General features: G+C 45.3%; 1 protein-coding gene across 1 annotated transcript in view; it reads right to left on the bottom strand.

The window, feature by feature from the left end:
• The window catches only part of rbpjl (recombination signal binding protein for immunoglobulin kappa J region-like), a 75,832-nt gene that overhangs the window by 25,873 nt on the left and 30,851 nt on the right, over positions 1 to 19,108 (bottom strand). Inside the window, exons 3-4 of the mRNA XM_070894905.1 lie at positions 18,928 to 19,053; positions 12,356 to 12,426 (exon numbers count right to left, since the gene is read on the bottom strand). Coding sequence (XP_070751006.1) covers positions 12,356 to 12,426; positions 18,928 to 19,053 — 197 coding nt within the window. The remainder of the gene's footprint in view (positions 1 to 12,355; positions 12,427 to 18,927; positions 19,054 to 19,108) is intronic.

Below are 19,108 nucleotides of genomic sequence, written 5' to 3'. Positions count from 1 at the left end.
CTTTGTTTTCCGAAAACAATGAAATGAGTGGCTTGTGATCTATTTCCAGTTCAAACCAAAGACCAAACAGGTACTGATGCATCTTTTTAACCCCATGCACACAGGCTAGTGCTTCTTTCTCTACCATGCTGTAGGCTCTTTCCGCCTTTGACAAACTTTTTGAAGGATATACATCAGGTTATAATTTGCCCGACTCCTTAGCTTGTTGGAGCACGCAACCAACTCCATATGACGAAACATCATAGGCCGATACTAAACGCTTACACAGATCATAATGTACCAGCAGCTTGTTAGAGCAAAGCAGATTAGTAGCTTTCTCAAAAGCTCTATCTTGAGACGCACTCCAAACCCACTTGTCGCCTTTTCTTAGCAGCATGTGCAGTGGCTCTAATAAGGTACTCAATCTAGGTAAGAAATTACCGAAGTAGTTGAGTAGACTAAGGAACGATCGCAGCTCCGTCACATTCTGAGGCTTGGGTGCATTTTTGATGGCCTTGGTTTTTGAGTCCGTGGGCCTGATACCGTCAGCAGCGATTTTCCTCCCCAGGAATTCGACTTCCGGTGTCATGAAGACGTACTTCGAGCGTTTCAGTCTGAGTCCCACTTTGTCTGGACGATGTAGAACCTCTTCCACGTTGTTCAGATGTTCGGCGGAGTCAGGACCTGTGCCCAATATGCCATCTTGGAACACGATGGTTCTGGGGACGGACTTCAGTAGACTCTCCATGTTCCTCTGAAATATGGCTGCATCTGAGCGAATGCCAAAAGGGAACCTGTTGTAGATAAACAGTCCTTTATGAGTGTTGATGCACATAAGTTTCTTCGACGTGTTCACCAGCTCCTGTGTCATGTAGGTCGATGTCAGATTCAGTTTTGTGAACGACTTCCCCCCGGCTAGCGTTGCAAACAGGTCATCAGCCTTCTGTAACGTGTATTGATCCTGTCTCAAAACTCGGTTGATCGTAACCTTGTAGTCTCCACAAATCCTGACAGTGTCATCACTTTTCAACATGGGAAAAAGGGACTGGCATATTCGTTAAATTCGACCGGTGATATGATCCCTACACGCTGGAATCTGTCCAGTTCGATTTCGACCTTCTCCCTCATCATGTACGGAACTACCTGAGCTTTATGATGGACGGGTCTTGCATCCGAGTTCACATTTATCTGCACCTTGGCTCCTGTGAAATTGCCGATGCCTGGTTCAAGCAGCGAGGGGAACTTGCTCAGCACTTGAGCACATGGAGTATCCTCCTCCGACAACGCTTTGATCTCGTTCCAGTTCCATTTGATTTTTTCTAACCAGTTCCTGCTGAACAGCGTTGGACCATTGCCTGGAACAATCCATAACGGTAAATCGTGAACCACACCATCATACGACACCTTGATTACTGCACTGCCAATCACTGTTATGAGCTCTTTAGTGTATGTACGCAACTTGGCATTGACTGGACTCAGCTTAGGCCTCACAGCCTTAGTATCCCACAGCCTGTCGAATGTCCTCTGGCTCATTATTGATTGACTCGCACCCATGTCCAATTCCATCGATATCGGCACACCGTTAAATTTTACATTAATAATTATCGGTTGGCTCTTTGTTAGGAACGAATACAGTCCATACACTTCCTCCTCAGGTATCTCCGATTACATGTCAGGATCCGACCTAGACTGGTCATCATCCTCCACGTGATGTGTTGCAGCACGCTTGCTCAGTTGCGGACACATGCGCTGGAGATGCCCCACTCTTGAACAGCCTTCACAAATATACTGTTTAAACTGACACTGATGATGCCGATGATTTCCCCCAAAATGCCAACACGGTGATATCGGATTCATTCCTGTTGGCGGACTTTGAGCAGCCACAGGTTTTGTGTACGCAGTCGGGTAGGCCCTGCCATATGAGGCTCTGCCAGACGACGATATTATCTTGTTTACAGTACTTGCCGAGTTCCAATTTTTCAAAGATATCTGCTTTAAGCTTTTGTCCATCGTCATGCATGATTGGGCATTCGTGATGGCCTTGCTCAAATCTAGCGTCTCCGCCACCAGTAGCTTACGCAGGATCACTTTATGGTTGATGCCGATTACAAAGAAGTCCCGCAGCATGTCTGCCAACGTAGTTTCGAACTTACATGGTCCAAATTCCGATACATCCTGGCCCTCAGAACGAACGTGCGTATAGAATCGATACCTTGAGATGATGATCCCTTCATCTGGTTTGAGATGGTCATGTACTAGAGCACACAATGTTTCATAGTCCTCATCCGTTAGACTTAAGGGTGAGAGGAGATTCTTTAAGAGTCCATAGATTGTCAGACTGCAAACCGTGAGGCGGACCGCCCGACACCAAACTGCGTTGTCCTCTTTCTCCATTTTGCTGGCAACGATTTACTGGTTCATGTGGGCTACAAAGTCTGCCCAATCTTCTCCCTCCACGAATCGCTCCAGAATTCCAACTGCGCTCATTTTTGCATGAGAAGGTTCTTGTTACCTCGTCGCCAAATATTGTGTATGCAATAACTCAAAAAACTGAATACTGTAAACTCCGAACAGGTACAAACCTGGCTCTACTTTATTAGGGCCTGAAGAGCTCACATTACAAGATGGCTGGCCTTTTATACCTGGGCTGCACACACGTGCGCACACCCCAATGACCTCCGACAGTGGCTTCACCTGGTGGCTAGTAAACCCAAGCATACATACATGACAGACACCGTGTATGTTACGTCTCTGATAGTTCAATGAGTTTGAGGGATTCAACCTCCACGTTCCCCTCCAAGTCACACAGTATCCCGACTTGGAAATATATCGGCCGTTCCTTCATCGTCGCTGGGTCAAAATCCTGGAACTCCCTCCCTAACAGCACTGTGGGAGCACCTTCACCACACGGACTGCAGCGGTTCAAGAAGGTGGCTCACCAACACCTTCTCAAGGGGCAATTAGGGATGGGCAATAAATGCTGGCCTTGCCGTTCTTAGTCATAGAAACATAGGAACAGGAGGAGGCCATTCAGCCCCTCGAGTCCATTCCACCATTCAATCAGATCATGGCTGATCTGTATCGCAACTCCATTTACCTGCCTTTGATCCAAATTCCTCGATATCCTTCCCGAACAGAAATCTATCGATCTCAGCCTTGAAAGCTTCATTTGAGCCTCAGCATCCGGAGTTTTTTGAGATTGGGGGAGGGGAGGGGGAGCGGCAAAGAGTTCCAAATTTCCACAATCCTGTGTGTGACGAAGTGCTTCCCGATTTCACTCCCGAGTGGTCTCGCTCTAATTTTAAGATGGTGCCCCCTTGATCTGCCCAGCTGAGGAAATAGATGCTCTTTCTCTACCCCATCTGGTCCAGCATGAATCCATAGCAACAAACAATTTAACATTCACTGTCATTTCGCATTCCAAGAGTGCAGGTTTGAGAAATTGAAATGTTAGGAGCATTTCTTGAGGTTACAGTTAGAGCATGCAGCAGAGCAGGTCTCCAGTCGTCCTGGTTAACCCTTGCCACTGGATAAAGGCCTAGCTCTGTCAAGCCCGTGTGGTGGCTGGTGTGCAACGGTCACCACACGTTAAAAAAATCCACACACAGGCATCTTCCACCCCCTCAACTGGAGTTCAGGACTGGAACATCGGGTCCTTCATTGAAACATCTGTGAACTCTTGTGGAAGCAAGTCATCCTCGTTCGAGGGACCGTCTATGATGATGTTATCTGGGTCAGTATCACATTACTGTTTGTGGGAGCTTGCTGTGCGCAGGTTGGCTGCCGTGTTTCCCACATTACAACAGTGACTACATTCCAAAAGTATCTAATTGGCTGTAAAGTGCTTTAAGGCGTCCGGTGGTTGTGTAAGGTGCTATAGAAATGCAAGTTTTTCTTTCTTTTTACTGGAGCAAAGCAGAGACAGATGTATCTGATTATTAGATTTACCTTGCATCTAACTCACGCTGCAAGGTAGACTGATTTTGATACTTTTTTTTAAAAAATATTGAATACACCCACACACAGAAAAGGAAATGACACCCTTTAAGTTGCAAAGATTAAGATGTTTTTTTTCCCGACAGCAATGCCCTTTTAAAGAAGGTGCCAGCTGTCCAACAGTCTCGGCAGACCTCAAGGATCCCAAGGCACAAGTCGGAGGCCCCACGAAACTCTCCGTTCACTCGTCCAAGGAGCGGCTGCAAACATCACCGACCTGCACGGCTCCACAGTACAAACCGGCACTGCATCATTTCCTGGGGGACGCAATCTGCCGTCCGCAGTTCGAGAATGTACTCGTCCCTTTGTACAGCCTAATTCTGCTCGTTTGCCACAGGCCGATGGGTCGGTGGGCAGGGAGTGAGAGCGTGGGTGGGGGGGGGGGGGGAAGCAACGGATAAAAACTGCTCATCCACCAGGTGCGTCTCCGACTGGGGATCCACACTGCTCCTTTCTGTTCCATCCCTCTGCCCGGTCTCTGCGGGACCGATCCACACACAGCCCAGTCCTGACTAAAGCAGGGCTGCTTTGCCAGGAAATGCTACGCTTGGACTGGGCTAGTCCTGGATCAGGGCTGCTCCCATCCTGAGGTGCAAACCTTAATGCCCTGTCCCACTTAATAGTTCATTCAGAGATCCAGTTTAAACAAAACTAACAGAGCGCGAGGCTCCAGACTAAAGCCGTTCAGCCTTTCTATGTCATGCCATGGACTCCACGTTAAGCTTGGCAGAGGGGTGACTGTGTTTTTGTGGACAAAGCTTCGCTAGAAGCAGATAACTGAGAAGCATTTCATGCTTAGACTGGGAATTCAATACATTGGGAATAAACGGGAAGTGGTTGAGTGCAGTGGAATACTCACACTGGATTACAATTATGCCTTGGAAAAGCCTATCCACTTCTCCAGAGCTGCAGAGATTTACGTGTTTTCGAGCAGGGCCATGATGGCGGGGCCAGTGAGGAAAGGGAGCGGGTTTTATTGAAACAGGGGCAGAGCAGTTTTAATCTGGTCCTAATACCGTCAGAAATCTCAGACCCCGTGACAGACTTTTAGTTTGTGATCTTCAGAGTAAAGCCGTTTTTGGGGAGTTTAAACATGGCAATATTTGTGCAGAGGTGCCCGTGTTAAAATAGCAACGTTTCCCAAAAAAAAGCAGGTTTTGTTTTTATTTTTTTCGATGAGAGGGAGCTTTCATTGGGTGAACTATTTTTGGGATTCACCGAGGGAAGATAGGAATTCAGGAGAAACTTCTTTACCCAGGGAGTGGAACTCTCTACCACAGGGAGTAATTGAGATGAATAAGAACATCAGAATTAGGAGCAGGAGAAGGCCATTCGGCCCCTCGAGCCTGCTCCGCCATTCAATAAGATCTTTGATCTTTGACCTCAACTCCACTCTCCCGCCCGATCTCCATATCCCTTGATTCCCCTATACAGGTGGAGCTTCCAAAATCCGGAAACCTCGGGACTGAGGCCCAAATTCGGAAATGCCCCAGCCGAGGTAAGGGTGGTGGGGGGGGTTGTCCTGTGGCCGAGTGGGAGGAGGTCGAGCGGGAGGTGGTCGGGAAGTCGGGAGGTCGAGCGGGAGGAGGTCGGGCGGGAGGAAGTCAAGCGGGAGGAGTTAGGGTGGGAGGAGGTTAGGAGGTCGGGAGGTCGAGCGGGAGGAGGTCGGGAGGTCAAGCGGGAGGAGGTCGGGCGGGAGGGGGTCAGAAGGTCGGGGAGGGTCGAGCGGGAGGAGGTGGGGAGGTCAAGTGGGAGGAGGTCGGGCAGGAGGGGGTCAGGAGGTCGGGAGGTCGAGCGGGAGGAGGTCAGGCGGGAGGAGGTCAGGAGGTCGGGGGGTCGAGCGGGAGGAGATCGGGAGGTCAAGCGGGAGGAGGTCGGGCGGGAGGGGGTCAGGAGGTCGAGAGGTCGAGCGGGAGGAGGTCGGGAGGTCAAGCGGGAGGAGGTCGAGCGCGAGGGGGTCAGGAGGTCGGGGGGGTCGAGCGGGAGGAGGTGGGGAGGTCAAGTGGGAGGAGGTCAGGTGGGAGGGGGTCAGGAGGTCGGGAGGTCGAGCGGGAGGAGGTCGGGCGGGAGGGGGTCAGGAGGTCGGGGGGTCAAGCGGGAGGAGGTCGGGAGGTCAAGCGGGAGGAGGTCGGGCGGGAGGGGGTCAGGAGGTCGAGAGGTCGAGCGGGAGGAGGTCGGGCGGGAGGGGGTCAGGAGGTCGGGAGGTCAAGCGGGAGGAGGTCGGGCGGAAGGAGGCCAGGCGGCCGAGCGGGGTGTGGGGGCGGCGGAGGGTCCGGATTTCGGAACATTTTCCAGATTCCGGACAACCCCGCCACAGATCGGCCCGGTGTCCGTATTCCGGAACATTCCTGTAATGTCTGTAGGCTTGTAATGTTTTTAGCTCCACATTGTGGATGTGGACTGCAAGTGCAGGGTTAATAATAAACAGAACCAGGCAGATTCTGGGGGCTTCCGAGAGAGCTGTCTGCCATGTTAGGAGCTGTGTGTGCTGTGCCCTGTGAACATATCACATTTGGCGATGAGATGGGATTTTTCGGATGATTTAAAGCTTAAATTTTGTTGAAGGATTCAGCCAGCCGACAGAGACTTTGGAAGTTTCTGTCTTTGGGAAAAAGCTACAAAATCCGAGGTAAAATACAGCACACGGTGTGAACAGCTAGAGATTAAAATGGCAGGTGTATTGGGACATTTGGGTGAATATAGACACGACCGGGAATGTTTTAAAGCGTATGTGGATCGGCTAGAAATGTATTTCACTGCAAATAACATAATCGAAGTTCCAGACAATGCAGTCCAGAACCAGGCTGTTGGAACGTAAGAAAGCGATCTTCTTATCGGAGGCAGGTCCGGCATTGTACGAAACCCTTGTAAATCTGCTTGTGCCTGACGAGCCAAAGGACACAACGCTTAAAGAGATTTTAATGAAGCTGGAGCAGCACTGTAACCCGAAACCGTTAGAAATTGCTGAAAGCTATCGTTTTGGGATTCGGAATCAAAAGTCTAATGAATGTATCGGTGATTACATCGTAGCATTAAAAAAAGCTATCGATGCACTGTAATTTTGGAAACTTTCAAAACCGAGCATTGCGGGATCATTTTGTTTGTGGGGTGAAAAATGATGCGATCAGAAGGAAGCTATTGACGATGGATGATTTGACTTTTGAGATTGCTTGTCAGACTGCGAGGTCGATGGGCATGGCTGAACAATATTCCCGAGAATTAAATAATAATTACTGTCGTCAGTCAACCGAGGTAAATCACCTGCAGGTTCAAAGTAAAAGATGATGGGGGCCCAAAGTCTCAGAAACTGGAAATTCTAACAGAGCGTCGAAGTCGTGCTATAGGTGCCTGGGACAACACATTGCTCAAAGTTATCCATACGTGAAGGCAGAGTGTTTCTTCTGCAGGAAGTCTGGGCATCTTGCAAAGGCATGCCGACTGAAGGGTAAACCAGCTTTTAAAGCTACGAGTCCAGAGTTCAAAGCTATGAGTAGAAATCCCAAGAGACTACATAGCATGGAAGAACAACAACAGGACGAGGAGATGTTAGAGTTACACGTCATCAGGAGCACGAGGTTAACGGACAGCGATTCGGAAAGCATCAAAATCCACATAGATGTTGCGGGATTCAAGATACCAATGGAAATTGACATGGGTGCATCCGTGAGTGTACCAGAGTCACTGTACCGTGACAAATTGCATGATTTCCAACTGGAGAAATCCAAGATAGAGCTGCGAGGCTACTCGGGAGAGAAAATTCCTGTGGTAGGTCGTATCACCGTACCGGTGAAATATAAAGATCAATTTCAGAACTTGCCTCTAATAGTAGTGAAAGGAGACAAGCCTGCCTTACTCGGAAGAAATTGGTTGAGCTTACTGAAGCTGGATTGGAGTAAGATTTTCTGTGTGGAAGCGAGATTTTCATCAACGGATGAGGTTATCAAGAAGTATCCGAAGGTGTTCTGCAAAACGGGCAGTCCGATCCAAGGCTTCAAGCTGAGTGTCAGGGTACAGAAGGACGCTAGATCGGTTTACTACAAGCCGCGTTCCGTACCATATGCACTCAAGGAGAAAGTTGAGCAAGAACTCAAAAGACTAGAGACTGAGAACATTATTTGTAAGATAGATCGATGTAATTGGGCTACACCCATTGTTGTTGTACCTAAGTCCGATGGTAAGGTAAGATTGTGTGGTGATTATAAAGTAACTGTAAACCAGGTTCTAGAGGGTAATGTCCCCAATACATTGCCGAATATAGAAGATTTGTTCACAACACTGACAGGTGGTCAGATCTTCTCAAAACTGGATCTTACGAATGCCTACTTACAGCTTGAACTAGATGAGGAGTCCAAGTCATGTTTGACTATAAATACTCATCTAGGCCTATATCAATTTAATAGGATACCGTTTGAAGTGTCTTCCGCCCCTGCCATATTCCAAGGGGTGATGAACCAGATTTTGCAAGGTATTGAAGGGGTAGTATGTTTTTTGGATGACATACTAATTTCAGCACCAAATAGGCAAATTCATAATAAATATTGATTGAAGTCCTCAAACGGTTAGAGAAGCACAGAATACGAGTGTCTGCTCGTAAGTGTGAGTTATTTTAAAATTCAGTGGAGTACTTAGGGTACAGAGTAGACAAAGATGGTTTACATCCAACCAAGGAAAATTGGATGCAATTAGAAATGCACCCACTCCCAGGAATATCACTGAACTTTGTTCATTCTTGGGTCTTTTGAACTATTATGGGAAGTTCCTACCAAATCTGGCTACAGTATTACATCCACTGAATGAACCTTTGAAAAAGCAGGTCCATTGGAAGTGGTCAAAAGAATGCGATACAGCATTCAAGGAGTGTAAAAGCAAATTGTTAGAGAGCACCATGTTAGTTCACTATGACATATCTAAGGAGATTAAGCTAGCATGTGATGCCTCTCTGTATGGAGTTGGGACAGTGATCTCTCATGTATTAAGTAGTGGGGAGGAGAGACCAATTGCTTTTGCTTCACGCACTCAGTGCCAGTGAGAGTAAATATGCGCAAATTGAAAGGGAAGCTTTGGCATTAATTTTTGGGGTCAAGAAGTTTCACAAATACTTGTATGGTCGTAAGTTTACCATCGTTACAGACCATAAGCCCCCAACAGCAATCCTCCATCCAAAGTCCCCAGTTCCAACCTTAGCTGCAGCCCAAATGCAGAGATGGGCTTTGATTTTGTCAGCGTATACATATGATATTGAATACAGACGATCAGCTGGTCACAGTAATGCTGATGCAATGTCGAAATTGCCTTCCCCATCACAAGTTACACCCGATAGGGAAGAAGTGTTTTATTTTTCATACATTGATGAACTGCCAGTCACAGCTGAAGAGATTGGTAGAGCAACCAAACGTGACCCAGTGATGTCAAAGGTGTATGATTATATTGCAAATGGATGGCCAAACCAGGTAACAGACAAAGATACACATCCATTCTTCATTCGTAGGAATGAATTATCAGTCGATAAAATTATATCATGTGGGATACAAGAGTGGTTATACCAATTAAATTCAGGTCCAAATTATTAGGAGACCTCCATGACCGGCACTTGGGAATGTGCTTGACCAAGCGTTTTGCACACAGTTATTTATGGTGGCCAGGTCTTGATAAAGATATAGAGTGCATCGTGGGTCAGTGTACGACATGTCAATCGGTAAGCAAGCAACCACCAGCAGTACCATTACAGCCATGGAAATTGCCTCCCAGGGTGTGGCAAAGGCTACATATTGATTTTGCTGAGTTAGAAGGACAACAATTGTTCATTGTGATTGATAGCCATTCAAAATGGGTTGAGGTGTTTCCAATGTGGAAAATAACAAATAAAACATTGGACATTTTGCGAAAATTATTTTCTTCATTTGGCCTCCCTGAAGAAATTGTTTTGGATAATGCACCACAATTTCATTCAGAAGAATTTGCACAATTCACGAGCAAAAATGGTGTGAAATATACCAAGGTTCCACCATACCATCCTGCTTCGAATGGTGCAGCAGAGCGCACTATACAAATTCTCAAACGTGCCCTCATCAAACAAATGTTAGATCCAGATCCAAGGAAACGACAGTTGTCATTGAATCACAAATTGGCTAATTTTTTGATTACATATTGAAATACTCCTCATACAACTACTGGTAGAACACCAGCAGAGTTGTTTCTCAAGCGACAGCCACGAACCAGATTCTCGTTGTTAAAACCAAATTTGGCACAGTCCGTAGAAGAGACACAATTAAGACAGAAAGAGAATCTTGATAGAGGTAGAGTAAAAGAGAGAAGTGTGAAATTAAACCAGAAGGTTAGAGTGAAGAACCATTACCATAAATGGTTAAAGTGGAAGAGTGGTGAAGATATGTGGTCCTCGCACATATTTGGTAAAGGCATTTGATAATGGGCAGGTTAGATTTGTTCATATTGATCATATTTTACCTACAGACATGGAAGGAGTTGAAGATGGGAATGATTCAATTATTTCTGAGTCATCAGATAGTTTGATACACCAGTAGCAAATCCTAAATCCAATGTACTGGAAACAAATCCAGGAGAGAATCAGAATGAAAGTCTGAGTCCGAGTCAGGAAAACAAAGAGCCTGAAGTTAGAGTGAGTTCAAATGAAAATCAAGGAAATTCCATGGAGGAAAATGTTCCTCGGGATGAGCCTCAAATGAATGTGAAATCGACACAATGTTTGGAGGGTTCTGTTCGAGAACGAAGGTATCCTCTTCGAAACAGAAAACAAGTGGTAAAGTTGAATTTGTAAATATGTATAAACATGAAAGTTATGTATGATGTTTGTTATAATAACTTCTTCATTAAGGAGGGAGAAGTGTAATGTCTGTAAGCTTGTAATGTTTGTAGCTCCATACTGTGGATGTGGACGTATTGTGTACTGCACTGCGGAGTTGATAATAAACAGAACCAGGCAGATTCCGGAAGCTTCCGAGAGAGCTGCCTGCCATGTTAAGAGCTCTGTGTGCTGTGCTCTGTGAATATATCACAATTCCGAAACTCCGGATTTCAGATGCTCAACCTGTACTCCAAAAATCAATGGATCGCAGCCTTGAATATACTCAGAGCCTCCGCATCCACAGCCCTCTGGGGCAGAGAATTCCAGAGATTCACCACCCTTTTAGTGAAGAAATTCCTCCTCATCTCTGTCTTAAATGGCTGACCCCTTATCTTGAGACTGTGCCCCCGAGTTCTAGTCTCCAGCCAGGAGGAAACAACATCGCTGCATCTACCCGGTCAATCCCCTTCAGAATCTTGTATGTGTATGTAGTATAGATGCATTTAAAGAGGAAGCGAGGTAAACACATGGAGGAGAAAGGAATAGAAGGATGTGCTGATAGGGTGGGAGGAGGCTGGTGTGGAGCGTATCTACAGGCACGGACCTGTTGGTCCAAGTGGCCTGTTTCTGTGCTGTACATTCTCTGTAAGACACTTTCTCATTTCAGGCACTCAAGCATTCCAAGCGCAAACCAACTACAGAGTAACGTGTTAGGCAGTATACCTCAACCTCAAACGGGCAGTGCCATTGGGCCACACTTCCCACCAAGTGTGCGATGGCCAATGTGGTGGCAGATCGTGTGCACTGCTGTGCCGTGTGCCCATGCCCAGTGGGTCGATGCTGCTCCAAACCCATTTCCCATCGGAGCCCTTGCAGCCGAACAACCGTCGCCTTATCGATGTGAACCAGGCCCGAGAGGTGAAAGGTCAGTGTGCTCGTACGCTGCACTAAAGTGCCCCAAGTGCTAGTTTTTTTTTTTAAATAAACATTTTTTTAAATTGTAATACTTCAGCTAGCGCGCACATGACCCTGCAAATTCAACCTCTCTCCTGGTCAGCCAATCGGAGAAACGCGGGAGCGGGCCAAGTTATTTGAAAGGCAGAAATTCCTGGCAATCGCCTAAAGGGGTGCGGGGGGGGAGGGGGGGGTGGTCGGGGGGGAGGGCGGGGGTCTGGGGGGGGGGGTTGGGGTGTCGGAGAGGAATCGTTCTTTTTCCCTGAATTGTCTATGAGTTTTTTTTTGGCCTCTCCTCGGAGGTTACATGGCTGATGGTGGGGAGGCGCGTGTCAAAGAGGCCTCCTCTGTGCTGTATGGGTTTCTAACCAAGAGGCTTCCGCCATCACAACGTGCGTGCGGCGGGATCGATGCGCCAGGCGGTCCTTTCCTCTCCGTCATTTCCGACCGCAAAACATCTCGTGCCCTTAGCCAATGCCTTTCTGTCTGACCTTTCTCCGTCTGTCAGTCTTGCCGTGGCATGCAGATCCTGAATAATAGATTCCCTCCAAACGCCACGTAATTGCTAAGTAAATACCCCGGTTAATGTTAAGACTTCCTTACATTTGAGTTGCTCGTGTTTTATTCTCCATCCCGGACCGCTCAGGTAGACAGAGGGCGGAGGGCAGAAAAACCTAAAATGGGAGTTTAAAGTAAACCTTCCATCAGTCAAGTTATTAGCTTGATTTTAGCCTGTGCACACAAACATAAGAACTAGGAGCAGGAGTAGGCCAGTCGGCCCCTCGAGTCTGCTCCACCCTTCAATAAGATCATGACTGATCTTTGACCACAACTCCAGTTTCCCGCCCGATCTCCATATCCCTTGATTCCCCTAGACTCCAAAAATCTATCGATCTCAGCCAGCCTTGAATATATTGAGAGACCCGGCATACGGTCTTTTGGGGCAGAGAATTCCAAAGATTCACAGCCCTCTGAGTGAAAAAATTTCTCCTCATCTCAGTCTTAAATGGCCAACCCCTTAGCCTTGTAATATATATATATATATAGCGCCACCCAGTGGATTACTGTGGTAATGCAGCCATTGCTGTTTACAACAATAAAGAGGCAACAGGTCACCTGACAGGTTCCTGAAGTTATCAGCCATCTTAAAGCCTGTGTGCTTGTGAGGTCGGATAGAAGATATCACATTGGTGACGAAGGATAGGATTTCTGGATAACCTAGCTAAAATTTTTGTTGGTGGATGATTTAACCAACCAACAGAGAGACTTTGAGAGCTTCTTTGTTTTGATTAACAGCAAAAAATCAAAGGTAAATTACAAGCACACTTGGCTGAACTGCCAGAGTCCAGATAGCTGCGCCTATGGGAATAATAGGGCACTTGGGTAAGTTTCAACAGCACTGTGAAACTTTCGGAGCATATGTGGAGCGGCTAGAAATGATTTTCACTGCGAATAGTATCATCGAAGTCCCTGATGATGAAAACTGTAACCAGGTGGTGTTGGAAAGAAAACGGGCTATTTTCTTAACTGAAGCAGGCCCTGAGGTGTGTGAAACCCTGAAAAATTAGCTTGTGCCAAAGGACACATTACTTAAGCAGAGAACAGCACTACAGTCCTGAGCCCCTGAAAATTGTTGAAAGTTATCGTTTCGGAATATGATATTAGTTAACCGACAAAAGTATCAGTGAGTACATTGTAGCATTAAAGGAGCTATCTATTCACTGTTATTTCGGAAACTTTCAGGACCGAGCATTGCGTAACCGCTTTGTTTGTGGGATGGAAAATGAAGTGATCAGTAGAGAGTTATTGACAACCCCTAACTTGACTATTAATTTAGCTTGTCAGATAGCTATGTCAATGGACATGGCTGACTAATATTCCCAAGAATTTCATAATATTTCGTGTCATAGAAACATAGAAACATAGAAAATAGGTGCAGGAGTAGGCCATTCGGCCCTTAGAGCCTGCACCACCATTCAATGAGTTCATGGCTGAACATGCAACTTCAGTACCCCATTCCTGCTTTCTCGCCATACCCCTTGATTCCCCCTAGTAGTAAGGACTACATCTAACTCCTTTTTGAATATATTTAGTGAATTGGCCTCAACAACTTTCTGTGGTAGAGAATTCCACAGGTTCACCACTCTCTGGGTGAAGAAGTTTCTCCTCATCTCGGTCCTAAATGGCTTATCCCTTATCCTTAGACTGTGACCCCTGGTTCTGGACTTCCCCAACATTGGGAACATTCTTCCTGCATCTAACCTGTCTAAACACATCAGAATTTTAAACGTTTCTATGAGATCCCCTCTCATTCTTCTGAACTCCAGTGAATACAAGCCCAGTTGATCCAGTCTTTCTTGATATGTCAGTCCCACCATCCCAGTCTGGTGAACCTTCGCTGCACTCCCTCAATAGCAAGAATGTCCTTCCTCAAGTTAGGAGACCAAAACTGTACACAATACTCCAGGTGTGGCCTCACCAGGGCCCTGTACAACTGTAGTAACACCTCCCTGCCCCTGTACTCAAATCCCCTCGCTATGAAGGCCAACATGCCATTTGCTTTCTTAACCACCTGCTGTACCTGCATGTCAACCTTCAATGATTTTTATTTTTAACCTGCAGGTGATTCACCTTGAATGTCGTCACCTGCAGGTTAAAAATAAAAAGGGAGTTGGGTCCCAAGGCCTCAGAAACTGGCCAAGATAGCAATACACTGAAGAAGTCATGCTGTAGGTGCCTGGGACAACACATTGCTCAAAGTTGTCCATATGTGAAGGCAGAGTGTTTCTTCTGTAGGAAAACTGGGCATCTTGCAAAGGCATGCCAACTGAAGAGTAAACCAACTTTCAAGGCTATAAGTAGAAATCCCCAGAGACTACATAGCATGGAAGAAAAGCAACAGGATGAAGAGATATACATCATCAGGAGCATGAGGGTATCTAACAGCGATTCTAAAAGTATCATCATCCAAGTAGATGTTGCAGGAAACAAGATACCCATGGAAATCGACACTGGTGCATCCAAGAGTGTAGTACCGGAATCACTATACCTTAACAAATTGCGTGATTTCCCATTGGAGAAATCCAAGATAGAGCTGCGAGGCTACACAGGAGTAAACATTCCTGTGATAGGTCGTATCACAGTACCAGTGAAATACAAGGATCAATTTCAGAGCTTGGCCCTCTTAATGGTGGCAGGAGACAAGCCTGCATTACTAGGAAGAAATTGGTTGGGGTCACTGAAGCTGGATTGGAGTGAGATTTTTCGTGTTGAAACGAGATTTGCATCAAAGGATGACGTCATCAAGAAATATCCGAAGGTGTTATGTGAAACAGGCAGTCTGATCCAAGGCTTCAAGGCGAGTGTCAGGGTACAGAAGGACGCTAGACCAGTTTACTCCAAGCCATGTCCCGTACCATACACACAAGAAGAAAGTTGAGCAAGAACTCAAAAGACTAGAGACTGAGAACATTATCTTAAGATAGATCAATGTAATTGGGCTACACCCATTGTTGTTGTACCTGAGTCCGACGGTAAGATAAGGTTGTGTGGTGATTATAAAGTAACCGTAAACCAGGTTATGGAGGGTAATCTCCCCAATACATTGCCAAATGTAGAAGATTTGTTCACAACACTGACAGGTGATCAGATCTTCTCAAAGTTAGATCTTACAAATGCCTACTTACAACTTGAACTAGATGAGGAGTTCAAGTCATGCTTGACGATAAATACTCATCTAGGCCTACATCAATTTAATAGGCTACCATTTGGAGTGTCTTCCGCCCCTGTCATATTTCAAGGGGTGATGAACCAGATTTTGCAAGGCATTGAAGGGATAGTATGTTATGTAGATGACATACTAATTTCAGCAACAAACTGGCAAATCCATAATAACATATTGAATGAAGTCCTCAAATGGCTAGAGAAGCACAGAGTGCCAGTCACACTTGCGAGCAATCAGTTATTTCAAAACTCAGTGCAGTACTTAGGGTACAGAGTAGACAAAGATGGTTTAATTCCAACCAAGGGAAAGCTGGATGCAATTAGAAATGCACCCACTCCCAAGATTGTCACTGAATTTCGATCATTTTGGGGTCTTTTGAACTATTATGGGAAGTTTCTACCAAATTTGGCTACCGTGTTATATTCACTGAATGAGCTGTTGAAAAAACAGGTCCCGTGCAAGTGGTCAGAAGAATGCGACGCAGCATTCAAGGAGTGTAAAAGCAAATTGGTGGAGAGCATCATGTTAGTTCACTATGACGTATCGAAGGAGATCAAGCTAGCATGTGATGCCTCTCCGTATGGAGTTGGGGCAGTGATCTCTCATGTATTACATAATGGGGAGGAGAGACCAATTGCTTTTGCTTCATACACTCTCAGTGCTAGTGAGCGTAATTATGCACAAATCGAAAAAGAAGCTTTGGCATTAATTTTTGGGGTCAACAGGTTCCGCAAATACTTGTATGGTCATAAGTTTACCATCGTTACGGACCATAAGCCCCTGACAGCAATCCTCCATCCAATGTCCCCAGTTCCAACATTAGCTGCAGCCCGAATGCAGAGATGTGCTTTGATTACATATACATAAGATATTGATTACAGATGATCAGCTGATCACAGTAATGCTGATGCTATGTCTAGATTGTCTTCCTCATCACAAGTTACACCTGATAGGGAAGAAGTGTTTTATTTTTCATACATTGATGAACTGCCAATCACAGCTGAAGAGATTGGTAGAGCAACCAAACATGATCCAGTGATGTCAAAGGTGTATGATTACATCACAAATGGCTGACCAAATCAGGTATTAGAGAAAGATATTCATCTTTTCTTCATTCGTAGAAATGAATTATCAGTTGATAGAGATTATATCATGTGGGGTGCAAGAGTGGTTATACCAAATAAATTCAGGTCCAAATTATTAGCAGATCTTCATGACCAGCACCTGGGAATGTGCTTGACCAAGAGTTTTGCACGCAGTTACTTATGGTGGCCAAGTTTAGATAAAGATATATACATTGTGAGTCAGTGTACAACATGTCAATCGGTAAGCAAGCAACCACCACCAGTACCATTACAGCCATGGAAATGGCCTACCAGGGTGTGGCAAAGGCTATATATCGATTTAGCTGAGCTAGAAGGACAACAATTGTTCATTGTGATTGATAGCCATTCGAAGTGGGTTGAGGTGTTTCCAACGTGGAAAATAACAAGTAAAATATTAGACATTTTGCAAAATGTATTTTCTTCATTTGGCCTGCCAGAAGAAATTGTTTCTGATAATGGACCACAATTTCGTTCAGAAGAATTTGCACAGTTCATGAGCAAAAATGGTGCGAAACATACCAAGGTTCCACCATACCACCCTGCTTCAAATGGTGCAGCAGAGTGCACTGTACAAATTGTAAAACATGCCCTCATAGAACAGATGTTGGGCTCCAAATCCAAAGAAACGACAATTGTCATTGGATCAAAAATTGGCTAATTTTCTAATTACGTATCATAATACTCCTCATACAACAACTGGTAGAACACCAGCAGTATTGTTTCTCAAATGATAGCCATGAACCAGATTCTCGTTGTTAAAACCAAATTTGGCACAGTCCGTAGAAGAGAAACAATTAAAACAGAAAGAGAATCATGATCGAGGTAGAGTAAAAAGGAGAAGTGTGAAATTAAATCAGAAGTTTAGGGTGAAGAACCATCACCATAAATGGTTAAAGTGGTTACCAGGAAGAGTGGTGAAGATGTATGGTCCTCGGACATATTTGGTCAAGATGTTTGATCATTGACAGGTTAGGTTTGTTCACTGATCATATTTTACCTACAGATGTGGAAGGAGTTGAAGGTTGGAATGATTCGATTATTTCTGACTCATCAGATAGTTTTGATACAAGTAAAGTAGCAAATCCTACATCAGTTGTACTAGAAACAAGTCCACGAGAAAGTCAGAATTTAAGTCTGAGTCCAAGTCAGGCAGACAAACATTCTGAAGTTGTAGAGAGTTCAAATGTAGATCAAGGGCATCCCTTGCAGGAAAACTTTCCTCAGGATCTGCCTAGAATGAGTCTAAGTTCAACACCATGTTTAGAAAGTTCTGTTCGAGAGTGAAGGTATCCTCTTCAAAACAGAAAACAAGTGGTTAAGTTTGATTTGTAAATATGGCAAAAATAAGTCCATATCCTTTGTTATGTATAACCATGCAAGTTATGTATGATGATTGCTGTTATAATTACTTCTTCATTAAGGAGGGAGAAATGTAATATATATTTAGCTCCACCCAGTGGACTACTGTGGTGATGCAGCCATTGCTGTTTACAACAATAAAGAGGGAACAGGTCACCTGACAGTTTCCTGAAGTTATCAGCCATCTTAAAGCCTGTGTGTTTGTGAGGTCGTACAGAAGATATCACAATCCTGAGACTATACCCACTAGTTCTAGATTCTCCAGCCAGGGGAATCAACCTCTCAGCATCTACCCTGTCAGTCCCCCTCAGAATCTTGTATGTTTCAATGAGACCACCTCTCATTCTTCTAAACTCCAGAGAGTATAGGTCCAATCGACTCAAACTAGTGTTGCAAGCTGAATGAACTTCTCTCTCTCTCTCTCTCACTGGTTCCCATAAGTGGACTTTGTCCCCTGTGTACATTGACCCTGAGAATATCTCTCTAACTCTCAATTAGGGGAACTGTCACACTCATAATCACTCACTTTATAAGTTATTGCAGTGATGGCTACCGATACTGAACTGAAACCATAGAAAGTGGGCAGCTCGTGAGCAGTGAAATAAAATGTAACTAAGAACATAAGAATTAGGAGCGGGAGTAGGCCATAGGGCCCCTCGAGCCTGCTCCGCCATTCAATGAGATCATGGCTGATCTTCTACCTCAACTCCACTTTCCTGCACTATCCCCATATCCCTTGATTCCCTGAATATCCAAAAATCTATCGATCTCTGCCTTGAATATACTCAACGACTGAGCCTCCACAGCTCTCTGGGGTAGAGAATTCTAAACATTCACAACTCTCTGAGTGAAGAAATTTCTCTCGGTTCTAAATGGCTGACCCCTTATTCTGAGACTGTGAACCCTGGTCCTAGACTCCCAAAATACTTTCAAAGGTTATCTATATATATATCTTAGGTCTGAGATCTAAGGTTGTGCCCTCTTACCTCTTTTCATTCCCGTATGATTTCTGAGCAACCTTAGCATGAAGAATCAGCACGGTCTGGTCAGGGCGTTGCTGAAGGTATTGTCGTACAATGTCACGAGTCACAGTGGGCTGATCCGGGCCAGACCTAAGGAGGGATATAATGATATATGAAGGATGCTGTTTGATGTTACAGATCTGCT

This window comes from Pristiophorus japonicus, chromosome 12 (assembly GCF_044704955.1).
Source record: "Pristiophorus japonicus isolate sPriJap1 chromosome 12, sPriJap1.hap1, whole genome shotgun sequence".
Taxonomy (NCBI): Eukaryota; Metazoa; Chordata; class Chondrichthyes; family Pristiophoridae; genus Pristiophorus; species Pristiophorus japonicus.
This window is presented reverse-complemented; position numbering and strand designations above follow the sequence as displayed.